Source organism: Ruditapes philippinarum, unplaced genomic scaffold, assembly GCF_026571515.1.
Source record: "Ruditapes philippinarum isolate M1 unplaced genomic scaffold, ASM2657151v2 ctg21509_1_1_1_1, whole genome shotgun sequence".
NCBI lineage: Eukaryota > Metazoa > Mollusca > Bivalvia > Venerida > Veneridae > Ruditapes > Ruditapes philippinarum.
Window position 1 is genome coordinate 1 of NW_026867101.1, and position 27553 is coordinate 27553.

Sequence of the window (27553 nt, forward strand, 5' to 3'; positions counted from 1 at the left end):
CTTAAATTTTTAGTGTTTTAGTGTATAAAGTTATATATTTCAGCAGATCTTGGATTGCGAAAAAATATTGTTCATAGCATAATTCAAATAGCTACAGAAAAAAATAATAAAAAGAAATGTGACTGTATACATGTATTTCATAAAAAAAATGAGCGGAACATGCACCAAATAATCGCTTATCCAACAAGTATTGTGAGGGGAATTCTTTTTTTCGGAATGATTGATTCTGATTTTTGAACAAGATTCATGTGTGTTGGAAAGAAAAGGAGACATAGTCTGTTAAAACTTTATTCGAGAAATTACCATTAGTTTCTGGAAACAATATTATTTTAAAGGTTTTAATCTTTTTTAAAAAATCTTTCATTTTAAAAACCATTACTGGATATAAATGTTACAGATTTCACATTTCTAAAGAAAATTCATTCGTTTCTGCGCCATACTGTGCCTTTTGTTAAAGCAAATACTGTCATATTTGGTTGCAAACTGTTTACAACAATACTACATCATTAATATTTATTATATACGTTTGTTATCGACACAGCAACGAGTAAATCTAAATCAAAGACTAAATCAGAACCTTATGATAAAGATAAAACTGTCGAACAAAAACATGATGACACCAATAGAAAGACGATTCTAATAAATCCCGATGAAGGCGACCCACTAACAGCAGATCCAAAGGGTCAAGGTCTACATAAACATACAAATGGTTTTAAGTCTAAGTCAGCACCGCCTGAGGGTGATAATGCATTTAACAGAATTCAAACCGAAGAGAAAAACGATGCTACAAAGACTAAAGAAAAACAAAAATTAAACGATGATAAAAAGTTCAAAGAAAACAGTTTGAGAAACATGGAAAATAGATCTGAACTTTTTAACAACCGAAACAACACTGGAGAAGGAAATAAAGGAATTAGAAAAAGGTAATAATTGATATATTTTCCCATTTCGTGTACATTATCAAAGTAACAACTTGCAGTTATTAAAATATATAAATGAGTATTAATCAATTTAAAACGTAATTAACAGATTGCCTGTTAGCTTAAGTTCTAAATTCAGATTCAGATTTCATCTTTTTGCTACAAATGTACGTTACTTAATTTGTATTTGATGAAATTGTTTTTATCACTTTTTTTATCAATTGCAGCAATGTTCCGTTAAAGAAACCAAACTTCATGGTACCCAAACAGTCAGGTATTATATTTATCTTATATCTAAATCGTTATTCTGGAAATCATACTTATTAATGTGGCATTAACAATGGGACTAAAGTTATGATATACTTATTACTTAAACACGAAGTGTTATTTAGAGCTGATTTTAATTAGATTGGTGGCATTCATTTAAACAAACTTTTGTAATTGAAACCAGTCAAGTATACACGAAAGTCCGGTGGGGACATTTCAACTTCATGAATTCCAGGTTTCATCTTCATGAACCCCCGATTTCAACTTTACGAATTCACGATTTCAGGTTCATGAATTCTCAATTTTGACTTCATGAACTTGAAATCGTGAATTCGTGAAGTTGAAATCGTGAAGTTGAAATCGTGAATTCACGAAGTTAAATTCATGAAGTTGAAGCCGTGAATTGGTGAAGTTGAAATCGTGAATTCACGAAGTTGAATTAGTGAAGTTGAAATCGTGAATTCATGAAGTTAAAATTATGAATTCGTGAAGTTAAAATCGTAAATTCATGAACTTGAAATCGGAAATTCATTTTGCTGAAATCGTGAATTCCGTATGTTGAAAACGGGATTTAAGGGATTTAAAATTGTGAATTCATGACGTTGAAATCGGGACTTCATGAAGTTGAATTGGCCTTACCGGTCTTATGCAAGTATAAGTAAAGTATGGAGGTATTCCATTTAAGTGACGCCTCCTTCTTCTGATAGTTTCTACATACTTTTATATTTTATGTATTTACGATGTGTATAAGGTTCATTTTTGCTCAGATTTTTAATATGTAAATTAATTATTGTTTGTGAAGTTATAGTTTTTTGTGTGTATGATGTACTTGAGCAATGCTTTAGTATAACAAAAAAAAGACTGGTTCGAAAAAACAGATAATAACAGTCATGCTTCATGGCTTTTTTTAGAATAGCCGACATTTTTTAAAGGTTTTCTTTTCATTAAACTATAGTCGAGACAATAAGTTATGATACATTTTGTCATCTACATTTTCTTCTAGTTTATGTCTTAGGCAAGCAATTTGGCATACATCGTTTTCTAGTAGATTTCGATCCTACTTTATTTTTTTTCCTTCTTTTTTCTAACTTAATTTTATTGTTTTTTATCTTAACATTAATATAACAAAAACCTAACATTTTAGTGATCATTCAAAATCATCTAGTGTCATATAATATTTTAGTGCGGCTGATAAAACAAGAAAAGGGGCTAGTTTTTGATAGTGAGAGACACTGGCGATCAATGGCCCAACATGAACTTGATACTTGTAAGTGTAAGTTTGGTGTAATAGTTTGGTGGTGGTGGTGGTGGTAGTTTTCACTACAGAACACGGCAGTAAGCCACATTGAATTTACCAGAACACAGTCTAGCAATCGCAGAGTTACTGGACATGCTGTCAAACAGTTTACCAGTACTAGTTGCCTTCACTTTCGCAAGGAACTGTAACTTTTGTACATGCCAGAGCACAGGTTCACTGCGAATGACTGTAGAAAGGATTTAATGATCAATCACAATGAAAGTGAGCAGCGCCGTCCTGGAATCTGACCCGGATCGCCCAATTCACAGTCCAAAGCTCTACCTATTGAGCTAACCGGACGGCTAATATTTTGATGTGATTTAGTATTGATTTAAATTAATAATGATGATAACCATGGCATACATGTATATTAAAGGAACTCCACTGAGGTCCAAACGCCAAAAACACAAAATTTGTATTTTATGTTATATTTTGCACCCGAATTGGGTCAATCTCGGGTCAATTTCCGCACTTTGAATAATTGTTCTGGAAAAATGAAGTGTGCGAATGATCACAAGTTATTGGTCTAGACATACATCAAATGTAATATTAATCTCAAAAAAAAATTATTTCCAGTTTCGTCGTGTAAAAAACAACACAGTGGAGTCCCTTAATATATTTGTATCGGTTATGTGATTCTCATAATTTGTTTGTTTATTAAAACAACTAAAACTCCTTAGTATCATAATAAAACTATTAATATCAGCAAAGACCTGGCCATGTATTAATAATAGATTGTTTAAGTATATATACACACATATGTACAATTTATATAAAACTGTTTACGTACATATAATTAGTACAGTTTGTTTAGGTACATGCGAATACTGTCTGTTAACGAACATATGATATTTCAGTTTGCTTACATTGAAATGGTTACAATTTGTTTATATATATAAAATTACAGTTTGTTTACGTACATATGATAACAATTCAATTTCGTTCATATGATTCAAGTTTGTTTACGTTTATATGATTACAGTTTGTTTACGTTCATATGATTACAGTTTGTTTACGTTCATATGATTACAGTATGTTTACGTTCATATGATTACATTTTGTTTACGTTCATATGACTACAACTGGTTTAATATATTTATGTTCATATGACAACAGTTTGTCAACGTTCATACATGTATAAACTGCCTCCGTGGTCGAGGGGTTAGAGTCGATGACTTCTAATCCAGTTACCTCTCTGGCGTGGGTTCGAATCCCCGGGAGATGCTTTTGGTAGTTTAGCACGGAGGAAGGTAAGTCTAGTACTGGTGTAACTGTCCAGGAAACAATGGTTTAGGAGACTACCCGCCTATATGACTGAAATACTGTTGGAAAAGGCGTTAAAATGAAACAAAAAACAAAATCAACGTTCATAAAGATTTGGTTTACGTTTATAGGATTTGAAATTCGTTCACGGGCATATGAAATTACAGTTTTGTTTTCAGACACAATGATAACCAGTTTCTGTACGAACATATAGTTACAGTTTATTCACACACATTTAATTAAAATCGTTCAACAAGACTACATTTTGTTGACACACATGCCATATTTTCCCAATAGTTTCATTTCAATAAAATACGATTTGAGTTGGGTTACTTAACCACGATTGAAATTTGTTGGTGAATTAATTTTCAGATCGTAACCGGTATTTGCTTCTTGAAGATGTTCATTCGGTTATTTGCCTGGACATATCTGAAAGTATGGCCGACTCAGATGGATGGACTGATGCTCGAACCTTCATAACCGACTATTTGACAGGTGATTCTAATAATGTAACGGAAGTAGCAACGTTAGCTAAACATCGCAAATATGTCATGCCCACGCTTTCGTTACATATATTAGTAGGAATTGACATGATAGCTAAAGCTTTTAAACGCTAAAGTATGCACTTATACGAGTTTATCAATATTTGGATGAGTTAATATTTGGATGCGTTTAGTTTAATTTACAGCATCCTATTAATCGTACACATGGTACATTATGTGCGTACGTATGCTATTAAACGAAATATCAGTAATAGTGCTATATATTGTGTTAGATACCAGAATTCTTCATTTGAAAACCTGGCTCGTGAAACACGTCTGTGGTGCGTATTAATTAATTTATTTAATCTAATCATAGTATTGAAGATTGATTTTATATATTTCCTTTATATATAAGGAGAAATAGATGAAAGAAAATGTTTTACTGTATAATTTTACATCATGTCAGGTCTTAAAGATATGTCAAAGTCCTATTCAAGAGATCTATACACCGAACATGTAGCTTTGGTAACATTCGGGCACCAGACGAAAATTCAAGTTGGATACACAGCTGATTACAGAGACATCGAGAAAGAACTTGGTATAGTGGCTTATTGTTACCTCAATTTTCCAGTAATTTAAAGGCCTATAATGCACCAGAAATGCTGTTATTTCTATTCCTCAAAAAAACTTTTATTTTTTGGTGTCCTATTTATAGTTTTCAACAAATGTAGTCATAGGCCAGTTACTGAACTATCATCTGCTTTTGTTGCTTTTTTGACAATTAGTACTATTAGTTACTATTACTATTACTAGTGATTAAGTATTTCGTATGGAAGTCAAAATACTACTCTGTTTACATTTTGCTACTTTTATAACAAATAATTTCACTTTCAGTGATACTTTGTGCACGTGAAATGCATCTAACATGTTCTAAATCCGTTGTTAAACATTATAAAACTCGTGTTTACCTTTCTAAAGAATGAAAAAATTATTCCTTTCTGAGGCATAATGGGCCTTTAAGTATATGATTGGTAGCCTTATAAGACATCATTTAGGTATACACTTTCACTATTGTAGCAGAGCTTTGTGTTTTAGGACTTACATTTAAATTGTATACATTGAATAAATATTTTTGTCTAAATGTTTACAGTTATGTTTGTTTGATCGTGTTTTCAATGAAACTCAGGGTTCAAGAAATTTTAAATGAATAGATTTATGTCTTTTTCATCTTTATTAAATTGTTATTTACATAATTATGATATATAGAGGATATAATAAAGATGTTGGATTATTTGTCGGTGTACAAAAAAGCAGGACTTTGACCGTATTTGTTTGTTAAAAAAAAGTATAAATTTACCTTAAATTAAACAAAACATTTAAATCTAATTTTAATTTTAGATGACACAAAGCTCGGAGGGCCGACACAGATGTATGGTGGATGCCTAATCGCACTGGCAGCGGCGTGGTGTAGTAGACGTAAGAAAAAAAGTTGTTAATATTTCGATTCGAAAAGCGGTGTTGATACAATTATCAATGTTTTCATATATGGTACTATTCAATATTTCACGAATGTTTGGAATTTGGTATCTGTTGATTATTATATGTAAGAAACATTGTTGCCACAGGAAATCTTACAGTCAAACCTGACGAAGAGAATATCTGCCTATAGCAGTCTCAGTATGGAATACAGACGTATTAAACAGTTCTGCTTCAGTCGGTGCTAGGGGGGATGTATGGACGGTAGCTTGCATATTCCAACATCGTCCATGAAGTACTTTCAATTTTGCTGTGCTGGTTGACCTTTTTAATTTTGCATTAAATATGTGATTTAGCAAAGAGAGTGCACCAATATAATATACTTTATTTTCTGGCAGAAGATCCACAGAAGTACCGGTATTAATAAAAAGTTATCATTCGAGAGTTAACTTTCAATTTCACATTTTGCAGACCAGATACAACGCCTGGATAATTGTTCTAAAATATTTACGAAGATTATATTTGTCACGGATGGCCGACCAACAGAAGACGATTTGATTGCTGGACCGGATATTGCAGATTCGAGCAAAATTGATGACGTAAATATTATAATGATTATAATTGTCTCTATATATGTATGGTTTGGTATCAGGTTAGTAGGCCTTAGTGCGACTGGTTAAATTAAAGAACAGGCAATTTAAAAATACACATGTCCTTTTAAATCTGCACCCGGCGGCTTTTTTATCCGATTTTTGTGTCATACGCTCTTCTTTCCGAATACAAACGCACTATGCGTGGTAACTTGTTTGATAAGCAAGAAAATTGTCTACCGTATAAAAACTCTTTCAATAACTGTTCTTTTAATATTATTAAATACTATCTGAGAAAAAATAATGCTATCATGGTTTGTTCATTTGATTTTTTTAGACGAAAGCAAAGATATTACAAGAAATGGAAAGACTAAGGAAAGCCCATATGGATTTGTTTTTTGTACCAGTTGGTAATTCAGATATGGTACGTATCAGCCTCTGTCATTTTACTTTCCTTTGGCCAGTATTACATAACAGTTGTACAAAGTTGTCACATACTTCATCTCTGGGTCGCTGCCTAGTTGCCTGGTGTTGTTATTAGATTAAAATATATTTTATTGCCGAAAAAGACATATACATACATGTAAACAGTTACAATACAATGACATGACATATTTGGCAAAAGGGTTGACACACAAAGTCTCTTAATTATTAGCAACGGGTCTTCCTTAAGTCTTGTTATGTGTATTTCTATGTTGAATGAGGGTCCAACAGTCCTGTAAGGCAAAAAAAGCAGCTACCCTGTAGGGGAAGAAGTTTCACCCGCTAAGCTATAAATCTTTTGCCGATGTCCTTTGCTTTCTCAACAACGTGCACGTACCGAGGGGAAGAGAGAAAGTGTTCAGTCTTTCGGGACTTTTAACGATTAAAAATATGGGTTGAACCGTTGAAAGGGACATTAGAGATTTTGCAACTGATCCATAACAATTATCAGCAAACCCAAACTAGCCGAGTCTGCAATTTTACTGTAAATTTTATGTTTTCATTTCTTTCCCGGGGGATATCCCTTTCCAGTTGTATCATTTAATAGAATTGATTGTGTTTTGATATTCCCCGTCAGATGCTTATGTGAGAACAAATGACGTCAAATATCACAATCGTTTGACTTTAAGGTCCTAATGTTCTTATCATAGGAAGACAAAAAAATGCTATAAAACTCTTGATTGAATTGATGAAAAGTCCAGACACTAAATATTTATGATATTTGTGAAATTTAGGATTTTCACAAGACAATGGCGGCAATTTCAGACGGTACGGTACTCGACTGCAGACAAGGAAGAAGGTTGGCGAGGAGACAATATTTAACTGTATGTATGTTTAAAGATATTTGATGAATATTGTGTCACATGTAGTGGTGACCAATAATGCAAAAAATGTCATGATTGCTAACATCTGACTATGAAAATCATACTTTTCAATGGTCACCAGTAGCTTTCATAAACTTTTAAGTGTTGAAAAGTGAGTGGTTCAAGCCGGTGCTAGAGGGCATGAGGAATGTTGCACTTTTTCATTACCCATCATGTACAGACTCAAGCAAACCATTTTCATGTTTTTTTTTTCGTGATTAATGCTTCCCAGGGATTACATGTTGTTCAGATTTCAATCACCACTATCGTCAATGCCCATTAATACTAAACCTGCAACATTTTTAATTTAGCAGTGTTGCTCGACCTCAAGGGAAACAATGTTTTAATGTTGTACGGGCAGCGTTCCTTATATAGCGCTTTCCCTTGTTACTCTTTTACTTATATATTATTATTTTCATTTTCTGATCAGTATTCATAATTGATTTTTAAAACGTATTTAAAGATCATTTTTGTCGTGACTCAATTATTTTTAAATTTCAGACACGCTTGCTAGACCCGCTAGGCATTTTTGCTGGCACGCAGACACGTGGTTCTGATTATGACCTTTCCAGCGAAGACAAGGTAATTATCACTACAACAGACACCCACTCTGTTGGAACCGTTTAGATACTTTGCCAAAATATCAAAATATAGATTCTTTGCTGTTATTGTTTGCACATTAATGTTTATTATATGATACTTCTTGATGTTCATGTAATGTCCAATCTTACTGGCGTTCCAGTAATGCAAACATTATATTCGGCATTTGAATATTCGATCTAATATTGGTAAAGGCCGTCACCTTTACGAAGATCCTTTTGAAATTCAATGTACTACGGCCAATCCCATTAAGAATGTCTAAATCTTTAACACGTTTTATATGGTAGGACATATGACGACTACCATCTGTAAAGCTATTTTTTAAAGCTGCATGCCATAAGATGAGCCAAAATAATTCAAGAAAATCAAACTTGAGAAAAATGTTCCAATGTTTAATAAAAGTGAAAAGGATTCAAGATTAATAACTGAAGTTGCAGTATGCATTTTCTTATTTCTACTCCCGACAGGGACTTTGGATTCTTTCATGTGAAAAAGCTATCCAGCTAGCTTACGTCGGTGGTTCCACTCAGGTGCCCGTTCGTGCCTGAAAAAATGCACGAAGGGGCACCTGAGGTCTTCCTCCACCAGTAAACCTGGAACGTCGCCAAATGACCTATCCTGTGTCGGTGTGACGTAAAAACCCAAATCAAATTCAAACATATTTCTACTGCTTAACTGTCCCTCTTTTGGTTGATTGCAAAGGCAGCTACCAATGTATAAATTATTGTCTTTGTTCCCTTCACATTATTTTACTTTTAAATGATTTTTCATGAAAATTTGCATAGATCCATAGGCATGCTTGGTCTTTTGGTGCGTATTTCAAATATTGATGAAAACAATGAAATGTATCATCAGGATACTCTTGATTGTTCTTGAAAAGAAATGTCGATAGTTATAAATGCTATAGATATGGTTTAGAGATCGTGAACCTCACATTTACTAATAACAACCATACGCTAATTTTTAGTGGTTTGTTGCCATGAATGATACAAGATCTGTAGTTTCTGGCATATTTTGGCTCTTTGACAGCAATAAGAAGTAATTAAAACCTAACTTGACTTGTCCAATAAATGTTTGATACATTTGATGCTTACTTGACAACGTTTCTATAGACATTGTTATTGAGAATATATAAAAAAAAAGAATATGACAATAAGGGTTTATAGAAGACATCACGACAAATTGTTTTTCCGCCGATGATAAACGAATTCTTATGAATCGGTAAATATTGATTTATGTCGGGCGATATCGTAATAAAAACGCCGGAGATACTTTCGCCCGCTGTCTGCAGGTCTATTTTTAGTGGCGTGAAAGGGTGTTTTCTACTGTGACATCAGAATTTGAGGATACCAATATGGCGGATCGTTTACGTGTTAAAAGAAACTATAACAAGTATTAGCCTTTCCAAAAATGATATTACTATAGCCGTTCAGTAGAGTATTCGGAAATCATTCCATCACATAGACTTATTCCTGAACAATACAGAAAATACTTCTTAATGTATGAAAAATACTCCGAATACGCTTTACCCAACAGGAGCCTACACACTGGTTTCGAGCTCCGTATATGAAGATAGTATTACAATTCAATACACAGGCAACCCGTCAAAAACATGGCAGATAGCGTGTCCCGTAGGCGGCCATTTTTGAGATCTTTTGTCGTCCATTTTTAATCATTTGATATTAAATTCTCCATTCTGATTGGCTAATAATAGGCGGGGTACCGGTAGAAATGGTCAAATTGTGTTAATTTGTATATGTCGCCACAAAAGTATGCAAGAATGTAAAAGGCTTTAGTAAAACAATTATATATTCATTTCCTTTAGGAAGATCTGATGAATATACAGCAAAGTGCCAAACGACATTATGATGCAAATGTAAGAATATCAAACAGCCCCGACAGAGATGCTTATCATGAATCCAAAAGCAAGACATTGCCTCCGATTGGCAGCCGAGTGCGGAAGGGTCCGGACTGGCATCCTAGACAGCAAGATAGCAATGGCCCTGGAACGGTCATAGGGCATGTTGATAACGGTAAGTCAAACAGATCAGTTCAACATTGTTCTGAAGGAACTGAAAATACTTTTTTTCGAGGTTTAATATTCGATTTGATGTAGGTCTAGACCAAAAGCGTGTGTGCAAAATTTCAGATCATTTGCTCACTCTATTTCTCCAAAATAATTATTCTAATTGTGCCAAATTTGAAAAGCGTTGGAAGGGTTTTCACTCAGCCGGGCTAGGAAACGGTACACAAATACGATTTTCAATTCATTTTTGAGTATATTTTTTAATTACCGGTATCATTTATATATGTTTCTGTTTTCCAGTTGATCTATGTAAGAAATTCAAATTATATGTTTTTAGACTTTTTGACGAAGTGGAGTTCAAAACCCCTTATGGTCATAAGGAATACTGAAAATAGACACAGGGACTCGGCACAGTGTTGGGATAGTCTAGAAAAAACTTTATATACAGTATGTTTTTCTAGAATTACTTTTTTACACTATCCCAACACTGTGCCGAGTCCCTGTGGAAATACACTCTATAAAAAATAACATGATATGACACCATCAGGTTTTTTAAAGAGCATTTATTATACAAAACACAAGGCATTTATTACGGTGTGTGAAGATATTTATTTTATTTCATTTTTTATTATTTTGTTTCCGTTGTTTTTTATCTTTTATCTCTTAACCAATTTATATCTTTCATTTGATTAAATAACAAGGGGCGCCCGTGGCCGAGTGGTTAAAATCGTTTACTAGAAACCACTTGGCCCCTAACCAATGTAGGTTCAAATCACCGCCAGGCACTTTTGATTCATTCATCACGTGAGGAAGCACTTTAGTTTGCCTCTTGAACGTCGATGCTACTAAGGTGCCCGTTCGTGACTAAAATTATGCACGGAGGGGCACTTTAGGTCTTTATCTATCAGTAAAGTTTGAAAGTCGCCTCATGACCTTTACTGTGTTGGTGGACGTAGACCCCAACAACAAAATTTATAAGTATAAAAGTATTAACTTAAAGAGTATAAAAGCATGTTATTGCTTTTGATTTTTAGTCTAGTTTTTGTATGACTTTCGGTTTTACGGCGCACCAACACAGTACAAATGTATAGGTCATATTGAACCGAAAAAGTAAAGATGATTTTGGCAATTCTCGGGAGTTACAAACTTCAAAACAACACCAGGGGTCAAAATCACCTCACCTACTAGAGCTAAGAGATGCATAGACTCCAGTTCTTCAAACCCATTTAGTCACCTCTAATGATCACGCAGGGATAAACAGTGACTGCTATTCTTATGCCCCAACAATTTAAGGCGACCCCTCAGCCATAAAGGGCTTTTAGACTAGTAATACACTATTGAGGGCAAGGGACATTTATAGAAAGGTTATCTTGATCAAACAATTTATAGATCAATTGACACTTCCTGTCTCATATTTCATTTGCTTGATATGTTTTCTATGCCTATACTCTATAAGTGCTACAAATGTATCACGTTTTATAATAATTATTTGTGATATATCAATGCGCTATGTTTATTTCTTCCGGTTAAAGATCAGCAGCTTTGGGTAGAATGGGATGCAGATGAATATCAAAATATTTATATGTATGGGGCTCTAGGATATGAGGTGCTTATAGTGGATGAACCCAGAAAACTTAAACCAGGGGAGAAAATAGCAGTTGGTTGTAAAGTTGTACCTGGTACATATCTTTATTATAACATTTTATAATACTGCCAGTTACTTTTAATTGGATAATCTTGACGTGTATATAGTTTTTTTTATAATACTGCACGTTTGTAACGTCATTTTCATCGGATAATCTGGCGTTTATATAGTTTTATATACACGGCTACGGTCGATTCATGAATTCTCTAAAAATGATGCTTGCTGTATTATATTTAAAAATAGCCGTTTATATAGGGCCATATAACCTGTCAACGATCTTTATAACTAATATTAACAGTTATTGGCAAATATTGTTTTGCGTATTTTTGGGTTATACAAAGTCCAGAAATTATAGAACTTGACTTATTAGATATACTGTGAATTAAAAATGATTGGCAATGATTTCAATAAGAAGAAAATTAAAAAATATTTTGTTATATAATGCTATTTGGAACAAAATATTTACTTTTTGTTTGGAACAAACTATTTACTTTTTGTTTGGAACAAAATATTTACTTTTTGTTTGGAATAAAAATATTTAGTTATCTGTTTTATTGTTATAATATTTTAAGTTTAATGTTTAAAGGAAAGGACTGGAAAAACACTGATGGCAACGTAAATCTGGGCGTGGTTATTAAAGTAAAGAGACATAAAAAGAAGGCGAAGGTAAGACACAATAAGTTCGGTAGGAGCGGTTGTCTTGTGGCTAAGGTGTCTGCCTGTCAACCCAGGGATCATGGGCTCGAGCCCTATTTAGGGCACGACCGTGTTGCCTTATATGACACCAGTATTAGTTAGATCGAAAATTATTCAAATAAACTACAATCGTTATTCATAATCACGCTCAAATGAACAGAGTTTCCTATGTGTCGTATATTTTTATAAGGTTTATGTAAATTATTGAGAATAAGAAATAACTTTTTCATTAACTTTGTCTAATATATATGTACTGAAATCATACCCGAACCGCATTTTAATGGTAACCCAGTTTTGTTTTCAGTTTGGGCTTAAGGTCTTTTTGGTCGTTGCTTACTAAGCTTTAATTATCAAGGATTTAAATTTACATAATAAGCCGGTGTCTGTGGGCGTGAGAGATGTATCTTTGATGATTATACTCAATAAACTGAGTCTGTGAGGTGATGGTGGTGTTGGTAGTTTTCACTTTGGATCACGGCAGTAAGCCACATTGAATTTTCCAGAGCACGATTCAGCCACCGCATCGTTCCTTGGCAGACTGTCAAGCAGTTTACCAGTACTAGTTGCCTTCACTTTCGCAAGAAACTGAAACTTCTGTACATGCCAGAGCAGAGGTACAGTGCGAATGACCGTAGAAAAGATTTCATGATCAATCACAACGAAAGTGACCTGCGCCGTCTGGGAATCGAACCCGAGTCGCCCGATTCACAGTCCAGCGTTCTGCATATTAAGCTAACCGGAACTAACTTATCACTGAGTGTGTGATTACCAGCTATTTGTTTTTATTTTCATTGCTCCCGAAGGATCTTTTCCAGATTGTTTTACTTGATATCTTATAAATGTATACAAAACACTGAGACATGTAATAATTAACTTATTGCGTGGACGGTAGCTTGCAATTACCACTACTGTCCATGAACAGGCTCAATCAAACCGAGCCTACAACATTTTCAATTAAACTCTGTTTGGCTTTCTTCAGGGATTTTGTTTTTCGAGGAAGGCAAAATCAAACTAATTGATTAAATCATTCATCTGCGCATGACAAGAACTTAACGAAGGAAATAAATATCAAATCCTCATATCTTTTAAGAAAATCATAGATAGAAAGTAATGCATTTTCTAACAAATGTATATTATATATGCCTCTATGACATGTATGGGACAATTTTCTTTATGTTATTTATTAGGTACGATGGAATAATAGTAAACATGGCAGTTATATGTATATTATATATGGCTCTATGCAAGTGTGGGACATGTTCAATTTTCTTTATGTTATTTATTAGGTACGATGGAATAATGGTAAACGTGGCAGTTATATGTATATTATATAAGCCTCTATGACATGTATGGGACATGTTCAATTTTTCTTTATGTTATTTAATTGTAAACATTGCAGTTATATGTATATTATGTATGAGACAATTTTCTTTATGTTATTTATTAGGTACGATGGAATAATGGTATACGTGGCAGTTATATGTATGATGATATACAACAGATTCAAGTGAAGACAGTGGCTGATTCAAGGAAAGTTTGGTTCTTTTTTTGTTTGATTGATTGATTGATTGATTGATTGATTGATTGATTGGGTTTTAAGTCGCACCGACACGGTATAGTGCATATGGCGACTTTCCGGCTTTACTGGTGGAGGAAGACTTGCGATGCCCCTCCAATTATTATTTCAGGCACGAACGGCCACCTGAGTAGAGCCACCAACATTCGTATAGCAAGCTTTGTAGCTTCCTCAGAAAGTTTGGTTCAGTAATTTATAAAATCTGAAATTTGAATGAATTCGTTGCGGTTTTCAAACGCTCAGCGGCACCGAGTTTGTAAGTGTCAAACAAAGGGAGTTGACTTAGGTCGAGACTGAACATATTTTATTCGAGATTTATGTACCATTTGATGTAGGCTAGGACTCTAATTCTAACCGATTTAGTCACTTTGGGCTATGAATCGCAAAATTGAAAGAAAAATAAGTTACAAATGTAAATCATAATGTGTAGTTTTGTATTTATTTTGTTAAAATAGGTATGATAGATTAAGATGTGTATTTGATAATACAATAATAATCAACTTATTTATTTTCTTATTTTACAGAGGTGCCAGCAACCGCTTTAATGAGAGATCTTCAAAGCAAGAATTCGAATTTGAAACTCCGCCAGCCATGACGATAGAAGAGTTTGCGGCTAAACAAGAAAAGAAAAAGAACAAAAACTCGAATTAGATATTGATAACAGTAAAACATTGCATATCTAAAGAATAACAATGTGAAGTCAATGCTGATAGCGCTAATGCATTATATAGAATTCAGAATTATATCAGTTGACAATAGTTAAAAAGTTTCAACTTTTCCCGCGTTTTTCACAAATGATATAATAAATACATGTACAGTTGTATAAGTAATATTTCCAAAGTTAAAGTTTTAATGGTATGGTGTTAAAAAACGTTGGGCAGGCAAAAGGGAAAGTGAAAAAGACGCGTGGATGACTGCGTGCTAGTCTTAAAATAATATGTTTGGCGTATCGTTCACAATATCATGTCCCCTTGCCATGAAAATATTTACATCTCAAGTGTTCGTGAAGACATTTTCCAAAATAATTGACCATACATAGACAATATTTTTGGGAAGCAAGGACTGGTTTTTATTCATTTGACATAGGTATCATATTTATATATTTCCCGATGAAAAAAAGAAGGAGCAACAACGAAAAAAACTCACAAAAACTGTTTCGAAAGGATAAAGCCATCTATTGAAGATATTCAGATCAAACAACAATAATAAAAACAACAACTTTATTCGCTGATTTTAAAGTCTTTCGATGTCCTTGTAAAATTTTCTGACGACTCATCAGGAGTCAGATTTTATTGTGAGATTTAGCTTGAATCAGACTGTGAATTCAAATAATTTCGCGTTCATGAAATTTTGTAGCAATTTTAAAAATGGACATTTTCGCTTGTTCTTAAATTAGTGGTGTCTGTTAATGCAGAAGTAAAACGCAAAAAAGTAATGTAAAGAATTGTTAGTAGATGGAATTTAATTCTCTTGGATCCTAAATTCGTCGTTGATTGACCTATTCACCCCCTCCCTCCAAAAAAAAACAACAAAAAAAAAACAGCAACAACACGGGGGAGGAACTGTTACACGAAAGATGGGGTTCTAATGATAACTTGTTTGGAGGTTCTTATGATAACTGTCATTGAGTTCCTGGAAAACGTTACGATTTCTTTTGAAAACTTTTCTATACACTTGGAGAACTCATGTAAAAAATGATATTATTTACCTTTAAATGGGGAGTTTGAGGTGATAAAAAAAACGTGCATCACAAATAATAATCATTTTGCAATATCAAAGATTTGAATTTGATTTTCGAATAGGAATTTTTCAGTGTTATACTTTTTTACATTTATTTCATGCTTTCCAGTGTTTTACTCTGATAAACCATTTTTGAAATTTATAAAATATAATTTTCACTGTAGCCCCACTATATCTGTAAATGCGGATGAAAAGAATATCGTAATTGAATGGAATAACAAGCAAAAATGAATGCTGTCATGTGCGTAAATTTTGCTTCTTTAGGAAAAAAAAGTGGATGTCATCATACATCATGTTAAAAATGCAACAAAATTTGAGAAATTTAACATAACTTTATTTCAAAATTGATGATGTGACGTCATAAAGGAGAATGCACGACGTTGCGCAGCAAAATCTGTAAAAATACTTAAAATCAATAAAAAAAAAACGTAAAATAAAAAGAAAATTTATTTGTTTTACATATAAGATTAAAAAATATTTCATTCGCGAATATTATGTTTTCAAACTATATTGTATTTAAAAACCATATTGTATTTAAACAATGTTGTATTTTAAAATATATATTGTATTTCAAAACCTTATTTTATTGAAAAATTTCATATTTTAAAAATATATTGTATTTAAAAAAATATTGTATTTTGAAAATATATTGTATTTTAAAACCATATTGTTTCTAAAAATGTATATATAAATATTAAAAAAAATATATATTTCAAAACCATATTGTGTTTTAAAAGCCATATTGTATCTTAAAATATATCGTGTTTAAAAACCATAATTATAATGTGGATTAAAACACTACATGACAACGTTATGTGATACATGTATTTATTCATTGTGACGTCACGGATGAGGATGCAGTACATATAATAGTCTATTTTTAGACTTGAATACTATAGTTATAAAAGTATTGGAAAAGTATACTTTCGCATTACTCATTTTAAAATGATAACAATTTGAGTTGAATCTACATATGTAAATAACCACTCTGAACGACACAAGTATCTTATACATGTATATATGGACCTACTTTTTTAATGATGATAACTTTCGTTGAAGAACGACAGCATAGAAAAAGATGGTGAGCGTTCGTTTAAGGTCCGGTGAAAGGTAGGTTAAATATTTCTACTTCGTAAAATATTTAGTACATGTTTTAAGCAGTGTATCGGTAAGCGATACCAGCGATACATATCGTCATGACGCAGACGATACGTAAAATAAAGATCGGTTACATAAAATATCGTCTTCTTGCAAATGGTTGCTGAAACAAGTAGAGAAACTGATAGCGAACAGCATGGATCCTGATCAGACTGCGCAAACGCACTATGTTGATTTTGTCGTGACACGGCTCATATGTCTTTTTAAAGAATTTGAATTTTTCAATTACTGCAATTCCACAATAGGCTACACAAAATCGCTATGTTTGCCACATCCCCCGCCTCGGTATGTTCTGTGAGTCACAATGAACCAGTGAAGTACACATTATACATTTTACATGTACTCATTTTTATTTTATCTTCGCACAAATTAAAATAAATAATCAAAAATGCATTAAAATTCATAAAAACACCTTACTTTCGGTTTCTCAGCTGCATAGTTACTTCTTTGCTCTTGATTATTTCTGTCAAAGGTACCCTCTCTCTCATTTTGTTTTTAAAGCATCGACTGTATTACATAAGTATAGTCAATTTTCAATTTTTGTCATATTTTGTGTTGAAGAAACCTGGAAAAAATGATTATGTCCATTTTGTCCTATAAGCTACCACTACTTGTCCGTTTAATTCCCGTATTGAGCGCTTTAAGTTCCTATCATTTCACTGAAGACCTGTCCGTCACTAGTTTCGCCGCCTTTTTATGCTCTTGCCGTTTCGGTTCCTTCTTGGTTCCCTGTTGATATGCCAGGGGTTTGTCTGGGGCTGCGTTCTGTGAACGTTGCCTTGCCTCATTGATCATTGCGGGAAAAATATTAGAGCACCTTTAGGGTTATGTGACTTTTTTTTCTTTGCGTTCTTACTAAACTGGTGTCCGTCTATTTGGCGCTCACCGCTGATTGTTGCAATCTCGCCAGAGAGTAAGGATTTTATACTCCGGTTCCTGCAAAGTTGGGCACCAATCTTCCTGCACCAGTAAAAAAATCGTTGTATATCCTCATTGTGAAGTGAAGTTTTAACTATGTTTTAATATTTCATTTGGAGAAATAAACTTGCTATTTTATAAAAAAAACTAATTAGCAGGAAGTAAGTTCGAATTAGGTTATTTTATATTTAGGCTTTAGAAGTTCTTATTAGTGGGATTTTATTTTTCAATTCCTAATAATATTTAATTTCTAAAACTTCTTATTTAAAGTTGCAGAATTGTTATCAGTTGTGTTACTTCTAATTATGAGTAAAAATTCCTTATTATGGGAGGAAGAAAATAAAAGCTTTTTCAACATTTTAGGAAAATCAAACTCCTGATAATGCTTTTATAGCTCTTAATTAAAAGTGCCCAAAACCTTTTTAGGCTTTTATAAGCCCTAAACAGAAGTAAGAAAAGTTATAATTAGGCTATGTTACTAGATATATTCGACCATGCGACCACATACATGCATCGAAGACATGTTAGAAGGAAACGTGACCGTGCGACCACATACACGCATCACAGGATTCCCCTTCTCGTATGAGAAAGGGACAAAGAGTTGTCCGCCCTTTTATTAAAGGGCAGACTTACAAAATATGTCACTTCCTTATTAATAAGGAAGGACTTTTTTCACAGACATGTCTTAAATTGGTTTATATACAACAATAGTAATGCAAACCAAGCGGGGTATCAGTTTTCGTCCTTTTAAGCCCGCTATGAAATTTCTAAAAGATCTTATTTAATTTCTTTGGAAATTTTGACTTTAAAGTTTTTTCTTCTTTTCGTTTTATGTATATAACAGAATTTTTGTATTTTTGCAAGACATGAACGTTTCAAAAACGTATTATATGCGTTAGATATGGGAGATAATTCTATTTCACACTTTGTTTGCAAATATTAACCTGGGGGCATATGTATTTGCCAAAGTACTAAGTACGCATTTAATTTCTATATTCGGCTTTCCTTCTTGTAACAGCCTCGAAAATACATTTCTGCCTACCATGGCAGCATTTTCACTTCGGACGCCTGTACTATTCTCATGAAGACACCTTGGGTTGATGTTTTGCATACGTGACCTCAAGTGATTATTGCATCAATGAGGATTTGTAAAACTTGATTGTGACAAAATAATAATACATACAGTTGATACCTTTAATACCGAGGAAACCGCAAACAAACATGCTTGTGTAGGTGTTAGCCCGACACAATTTTTTTATTAAACACCTGACCTGAGATTAAACTTTGATTGAATCTTTCGATTATAAACTCCTCGGTGAATTAGATAAGTCTTAAGCTAGTGTTGTAGCTCGAACCTTTGACACCTGGGTTGTTGATAAACATTTACAAATGTATTATACCACCAAGAGGCTCTTTGGCATCAATTGTGGTCGTCAATGTAGGATACCGACTAAGATGACTTAAATTTCAACCAAATATTTGTACATCACTTATCATCCGGATAACAGCTATTTGTTACTAAGTTAGATTTGAAATGCTTTATTTTTCAGTGTGGTATTCCTAGCGATTGTGTGCTTCTTACAGATTGAAAATGTCTTTTCTTCACCAGGCTCGACTCTAAACATCAAGAATATTTTTATAGGAAGGTGCTTTGAATATGAGGAACTTACAAAAGGAACATTAATCGAACCAGTGTAGGTTATCAGTTCAATTATCATCACAATAATTATCGTTACATCATCATCATCATGACCAACATCATCACCATCATCATGATGATCATCATCATCATCACCACCACCACCACTACCACAATCATCATAATCATCATCATAATAATCATCAATAATAAATCATCATTATCATTATAATCATCATCGTCATTATCATCATAATAATCATTATCACGTCATAGATATAATGATCATCATTATAACCACCAACAACATCATCATCATAATCATCATCATGATAATCATTCTGATTATTATCATTATCATGCTAATCATCATAATAATCATCATTATCATTATACTCATCAATAATAATCGTCATTATCATTATAATCATCATCGTCGTCATAATCATCACAAAAATCATCGTCATCATCAACATTGACAGAACCAGTGTCATTGGGTCGTATGCCCACCATATTTTATTCTTATATAAGATATAAAAGTCATCAATATGTTTTTTATTGCTTACCTGTATTAAAAGTGTCCCTGAACGTTACAACATAATCATGGATACTACTGTTCTTGTATTCAGAAAAGTAAACTGCACACAATTATGGACACTATTTTCGAGAGCATGGACCTACAAAGATCCGCAGTCAATTGTTTTATCCGACTATGAGACATTTTTAGAGGCCGCCAAACAAACCAACCTTCCCGAAGATAAGGTGACAAAATGATTGATATTTTTCATTAATTTCTTTTTAATGTAATATATCTAACATAAAAGGTTATGTTATGTAATATATACTGTACAGTAAACTTAAAGACCTTGGAATATTCTCTGTGTCCCCTTGTTGCTGGGATTTGCCATAAAGGGTCGCTCGTTAAGGCATCATAATAAAAGCCGCCGTTTTTCCTGCATGATCGAAATGAGCGACTAAATGGGTTTGAATTACTGGAGTCTATGCATCTCTTAGCTACAGCAGGTGAGGTGGTTTTGAAGTTTGTTACACCCGAGGTTAGCCAAAATCATCTTTCTTGTTTCGTCGCCATATGACCTAAAATGTGTTGGCGCGCCGTGAAACCTAACAAAACAAAAAATATTTAACATGTTTTTTGTAACATGGGTTGGGGTGATTACGAGCACATTTTACTTGCCATTACTGTATCATGTATTGCAAGCTTAAACAGTTCAACTTGTTTATCATCTTTTTGCGATCACCGGAAGTAAATGGTACTCTATATTGGGATATTTGTATATCTTTGACCCAATGTTTTCTTTTGTATTTGATAATTTTAAAATAATTATATAATCTCTTATTAGGCGTATATTATTAAAAAAAACTAATTTAAGTTCGTAGCTTTCGGATTTTCGGCCTTCTTCATCGAACAAACACATTCAAACGAAGGAAGTGACGTCACGTTACAAGCTAATAAAGCGTTTTTGGTTATATTTCTTTCAGTTTTAGTGATAACTGTTATCAGATTGCGATTATTATGTACAATAGAATATCTTTAATTAAAGCCTTCAAAATCGATATTTATGACTAATGCATTTGAACAATTTTATTTATTTATCACGACATTCAGATATTGCTCTGGTCCGGTACCTATGGTATTGCTCATGAATATTCAAATCAAAGAAAGCGTTACGTCACACTAGAAGACTCGTTGATTGGTTATTTAGTGAATGGACTCACGTGGTGTGGGATGGTTTGTACGGAATGTGACGGGATAAATTATGAACAGTGTCCGGACGGTCCCGACTTGCCGAGAGAGGCACACCAAGCATTTTGGGGCGGTGCTTCAAGAACGGTATTTATTTTATCGTCTTTTCTGTACGAAATCTGCTGTGGTCATAGTATTATTTTTACAAAAGGTTTACCTCTTAGATTTGGTTTGCTATTTCTAATCAGGGTCATGCAACTACATAGTAAGTTAAAGAAGCAGACGCTTGTTTTGGTTGAGTCTATTATGTTTTGTTTCGGGGGTCTTGTCATACACAAATTTAAAATTTATATGCATTTACTTTTTTCCAATGATTGTTATTATCTTAAATGCTTCTGGGATTGTTGTTTTATCAATTCATTTGTAAATAAGATTGTTATATGTCTATTAACAGAATGATTTTAATGAACACGAAATTAGTTCACACCTTTATGTGTATTGATAACGTGTTGGTTTAAGCCAATGAAAACACATCAATATTATTACAATCAGGCAGAGAAAAAGTTTGCAAAGAGTAAATCGATAATCTTTATGTAGCAAACAAACTTTGAATTGCAAGTATTTTTTCATATCTTTTCGGCAGGATAAACTGTCCGAGGAGGGCCAGGCATTTTCGTATCGTAAAATGGCTGCCATTTACAGTATCAAGTGATTATCCCAAGCACCACCGCGACTTAGCGCGGGAATTATAAATATAGCTAACCTTGGCGCGTCGCATAGGATGGAAAATACCTTTTTTCATATTTTATTGTAATAAATATTTACAAACTGTGTCTTTTGGGGTTTTTTTTATCAATATATAACCAATAATGATGTTAATGTGAATAAATAATCATATCTCAAATCTGCGACTATGACTTACAATGAAATTCTACCTTTAGTGTATAAAAAAGGATTTTAATTTCCTGTAATTTCATTCTGTGATTATGCTTCAAGGCAGTCAATTGACCGTGAATTTTCTTTCCATATTTTTCTCATCTGAAGGCATGCAACTTTAATATGATGATACATTAATTACATTCCATGAAAATGTTTAAAGATATAAAATATCTCATGACATGTTTGTTCATTTAACATTACACCTATAATGCAGCAAGCATAAAAAGTCTTCACAAAAAGTAGTATGCAATCGTACCTATATTACATACGAATGTATGTAATATTTTTCTTGTTTATATCATAATTAAATGAACTGTACCAGAGACTTTTATTGCAGATATATGGTAAATTAAAGATCCATGACTGTACAAACGCTTTGATGAATGAAATTTTAAAAATAAATTATCATTCTATAGCTACATTTAGATGTAAACATAAATAAGGTTACAGTAGATGTAAGTATGTTAGCACATCTAAATCTAGAAAGAAAAAAAATGTTTTTGCTTCGAAAACAAAAATGCATTTCATTATACATTTTAATATATTATGTTTTTGGATGAACATGAATTTTATACTTGTATATGTACATTGAATCATGATTCATGACAGGTAGATAAATGAAATATTAAACAAGTTAATTTCCTTTTTAAAGTTTCTCTTTTGTATCGGTCAAGTATCAAAAAAAAACATTTTGAATAAAGATATCAAGAAAGACAACCATTTTGAATATAAGTTAATTTTCTGGGGCGATTTTTTCGTACTATAGATTCAATTAATTATGACTTGTTTTCTACAGTTCGCAAAATCAGCGTCCGGAGTGGTGAGATTAATCTTAACAGGGACAAATAAAGACCGCCCTGCGTACAACAGTGAAAGGTATGAACCTCCTTTTTATTAAATTCGTTATAATATGAAAATCATTTGAGCCGCGTCACGACAAAACCAACATAGTGCGTTTGCGACCAGCATGGATCTAGACCAGTCTGATCAGGATCCATGCTGCTATCAGTTGCTCTATACTTGTAATAAGGTTTGTAAGCGAACAGCATGGATCCTGATCAGACTGCGAGAAGGCGTGGCTCATTTATTGCATGGGGGTATGGTATGTTGTATCGCTGCAGATGATTGTGTTAGTTATAAATTGCGAATGTTAATATTTTCAGCGATAGCTTTACAATCACTTTTTTTACAGAGGTGTAAATCTTAACAAAACTGAAGGAATTATTTTTCTTTAAAATAAGCGTAGGAATAAATGACGTTAATACAGTTATGACGTAACGACTCGAGCAAAACAACGTTTGAAATATGGACCATCGACCTGGATATTTGTATATCATTTCCTTCAAATTAAAATGACCGTACCTTCAAAATTGTAGGTATATAATAAAACATTTTTATGCATCTATCGCCAAACATATTTTGTTTTATTGATAATAATTTTAATTTACCACGCTTAACATCATAAATGGACTTTGTTGCTATTTTCTTAAAGAGCTTGTTGTAATTTTTTTAAGAGCTTGTTGTTGTTAGTGTTGTTGTTTCTTTAATGTGCTTGTTGTTATTGTTGTTGTTTTCTTAAAGAGCTTGTTGTTGATATTGTTATTGTTGTTTTCTTAAAGAAAGAGCTTGTTGTTGATGTAGTAGTTGTTGTTGTTGTTGCTGCTGCTGTTTTCTTCAATTCCTTGTTGCTGTTGTTTTTTAAAGTGCTTCTTCATGTTGTTGCTGTTGTTGTTTTCTTAAATTACTTGTTGTTGTTTTCGTAAAGTGCTCGTTATTGTTGTTTTTGTGTTGTTAAAATGATAACGTCTAAAACTCTTGTTGCAGTTTCTTCGGCCAGTTTGAGCTGCCTTCGTTTGATACAGAGGTCAAGCTGCAGGTCATACTTGTGAACTTCCTAGACAAAATACCACTGTAAGTTCTCTTAAATTATGTAAGTTGTCGCTACTGGAAAGCCTTAAAGCAGCACGCCTCCAGATTCATGCTAATTTTCATGAAAATTTTGAAAAAATTTGAATGTGTAATATTGTGAAGTAACCAAAAGGAAACAATTTACACATTATTAATGGCACTTGCAAACCATGTATAAATTACCAAAAAGTGGTCAAAATATGCATAAATAGCCTTTACTGCGTTAGTAACGCAGTAGAAATATAGTTGTAATATTGAAAAAATCAGTCATTAATCGCACATAGTATGTAAAATATTACTTGAATTTTGAAACTTTTTACTTTTCCTGATACCTTAGGACAGTTTTCTCAAGTTTGATTTTATTGAGATATTTTGACTCATCTAGAGGCATGAAGCTTAAATTGTCCCAAGCAATATGTATTTCTTTATATATTATATATTAACAATATGCGTCTTTTATAATCTGCGTGGGCTATTGTTTATGATTGTTTGTATTATGTGAATTTTGTAATTATCTACATGAACAAACAGTCTGTTTTGTAAAACGGATATGAATGGCAGTGTATTAATTACTAATAATACTTCAATAGCTTTTGTTTCCTTAAAGTTGCAATTGTACTGTATACGTTATAAATAAGAAAAAAGATTTTAACTCATTTAATTTTTCCTTATATTGAGAAAAAGGATAAATAAACTACCACGTCATGATTCATATTCTTTTTCAAATAAAGATCAATTCTTTTCAAATTTCTTCCCTCCCCCATTTTATAAGTTTTCTTACTTTTTGAGATTATTTTTGTAAATACAAGTTGCTGCTTAAGCCGGTGCTAGGGGGCGAAGACGGTAGTTTGCAATTACCACCATTGTCCATGAACAGGCTCAATCAAACCAAGCCTGCAATATTTTGAATTATGACGAGTTAGGCTTTCTTTAGGGATTCTGTTTGTACAGTTATTTTACTATTTTATGTATTGTTTCAATCCGAAAACTTTTTGTATTCAAATGAATAGGGAACACTGTGACACGGGCTCTCTGGTGAAGCTTCGAGAGGACGTCGAAACGAGAGGACTATCTTACAGCTGTACCGAGAACCCATTGTAAGTCTAACATATTAAGCTAGATATAGTAAAATATTATTTCACACCTTATCAAATATAACCAATGCAATTTCAGCATTTGCTTCACGTGATTTTTAATAAGAAATCATAATTGGATCCAATCTTACCAATTTAGCCTCCTTTTTCATTTCCAGAGTCCAGAATGTCCATATCAAACCTATATCAAAACCTTTATAGGGTCTAATAGAATTCAGTATTGTACTAACCAATGTGTGAAATAACCTCATCAAACTAGTGTCATTCGTCTGAAGGGCAGCTGAGCTAAAATATTTACGAATGGAATATCATATCTATTCATGCAAGAACACATTTCGTCATATCCATTTTAATTGTTATATGATAACTTCTAACGTCGCGACTGGACTTTAGCAGATTTGTTCATCTTATTGATTTGTTTCGAGTTTTCATAGAATGTCAAAAAGAGGTAAGGTCCAGAAAACCCTTTATTGTACTGAAATGAACTTTTGGTACTCCTTTTTTATCTGATTTGTCTCATATTTTATCCGGTCGCTTGCAACAAGAACCAACATAATATCTGTTTCATAATACATGGTCTAAAGTTGCCATATTTATGTTATTATAGGGATCTACTTATATCTCGAAATTTAACGGATAAAATGCATTTGTTTCAGGGACATTTTACATTTGATGTGTGTCGGAGATCCGTCTGCTACAAAATGTGAACTAGGCAGACTTCTAGAAGCTGGAAAATCAAAATCTGATTTGTCTGATATTCTATCCGGTCGCTTGCAACAAAGAACCAAAATAACATCAGTTTCATAGTACATGATCCAAAGTTATATAGAAAAAAGTAACCTCAGAAGTATTATGTATGGTGCAGTATGGGTGTAATACTGCACATTTGTAACGTCAATTTATATTGGTTAATTTTGATGTTTATATGCTGCTGTCAATTAATAAAGAAATTTCATTTTTTCTAGTAGAAGAAGTTTGTTGTATTATAATTGTAAAAGATTCTTAACACGTTGTATGACCCAGGGTATATACAGAAGGAACAAATGGCTTAACTGGATGAAGCCCATGTGAATCGGTAATTTCGCGACCTTGACTCTTGGGTAATTGCGTTATCGCCATGTGCTTAATATTGCCCCCAACAAAATCGGACTAATAGCATGCACAGAGTGGTTCTTTTGTTGTTTGAACTGAAACTTCTGTACATACCACAGCAGATGTACAGTATAAAATATTTCATGGTCAAGCACAACGAAAGTGACCTGCACCGTCCGGGAATCGAACCCGGGTCGCCCGATTCACAGTCCAACGCACTACCTATTAAGCTTACCGGACGGCTGTGGTCCTTTTTGTGTGTAGTGTGTGTAGCCTATGCTTAATTAGGGTCCATCCGCAATCACAAAAAGTCGTTGTATGTATTACAATAGTTGGATACCACAGCATCACGCACCTGCAAAATATACCCAATCGGACTGTAATCCCGTCGAATTGAAGATAAAATGTGTTTTTATTCTAAAACATCATTAGAATATATATATATAAAAAAATGATTATTGATATACATGTACTAGTAATTGTTAAAAACGTTTAAATTTAAGCCTGAAAACGGGATAAATTTTGTTTGGAAGTCCAAGCGGGAGCATTTAGGAAATTATTTTTACCAGTTTTTAGTTCGATTGTATTGGACGCATAGAAACACTCTCGATTCACCCAGTACTGAGCAATTAGTAGACGTTTTTTGCTCAAGGAAACAATGGGTACGTTCGGAGTAAATCCATTGGTAATCATTGGTAGGTTTTCTAACCATTTGCATACAAATGGTACCTGTGTTAAACATCAAAATTTGCCATTGGCATATAAATTTGCAGGAGACTAGTGCTTTGTAGGTGATTGGCAAGTCTTACTTATGATGTCATTCAAAATGGCGAACCTGGTCTTATTATCATTGTTGTATGAAAAATTAATTGATCATATTGGGTTTTATAGAATTGCACATCTACAAAAGTGTAAAGGTTTATAAATAAAACAAATTGTTTCAAGATAACATTTATTAATAAAAATACCAGTATAAGTTACAATTAAAGCTGGATCAAGCTAAAAGATCAGTCGGTGTTCACCTTTGGTATCAATGTTTTTATCCCAATTGCACAAATAGTATGATAAAATCCGTTCAGAGTAACTTGTCAACCAGTGGTACAAATAATGATTAAGGTAATTAATGATATTTTAGTATTGATAACACTGGGAATACTTTGAATGCACCCACAGACT

At 33.1% G+C, this 27553-nt stretch overlaps 2 protein-coding genes across 2 annotated transcripts; both read left to right on the plus strand.

The window, feature by feature from the left end:
• Positions 1-1151: 1151 nt before the first annotated feature.
• LOC132734861 (uncharacterized) lies at positions 1152-15639 on the plus strand. Its single transcript, XM_060721722.1, has 13 exons — positions 1152-1194; positions 2371-2454; positions 4120-4242; positions 4696-4827; positions 5628-5705; positions 6177-6304; positions 6633-6719; positions 7513-7602; positions 8143-8223; positions 10067-10274; positions 11800-11946; positions 12499-12578; positions 14056-15639. The coding sequence occupies exons 1-13, from the start codon at positions 1176-1178 to the stop codon at positions 14170-14172; spliced, it is 1374 nt and encodes a 457-aa protein (XP_060577705.1). The 5' UTR covers positions 1152-1175; the 3' UTR covers positions 14173-15639.
• Positions 15640-16825: 1186 nt separating this feature from the next.
• LOC132734862 (ADP-ribosyl cyclase/cyclic ADP-ribose hydrolase-like) lies at positions 16826-26249 on the plus strand. Its single transcript, XM_060721723.1, has 8 exons — positions 16826-17034; positions 19551-19694; positions 20269-20401; positions 21267-21491; positions 23080-23159; positions 24108-24194; positions 25202-25288; positions 25942-26249. Exons 1-8 carry the CDS (start codon positions 17003-17005, stop codon positions 26090-26092), a joined length of 939 nt encoding a protein of 312 aa, XP_060577706.1. The 5' UTR covers positions 16826-17002; the 3' UTR covers positions 26093-26249.
• The last annotated feature ends 1304 nt before the right edge of the window (positions 26250-27553 follow it).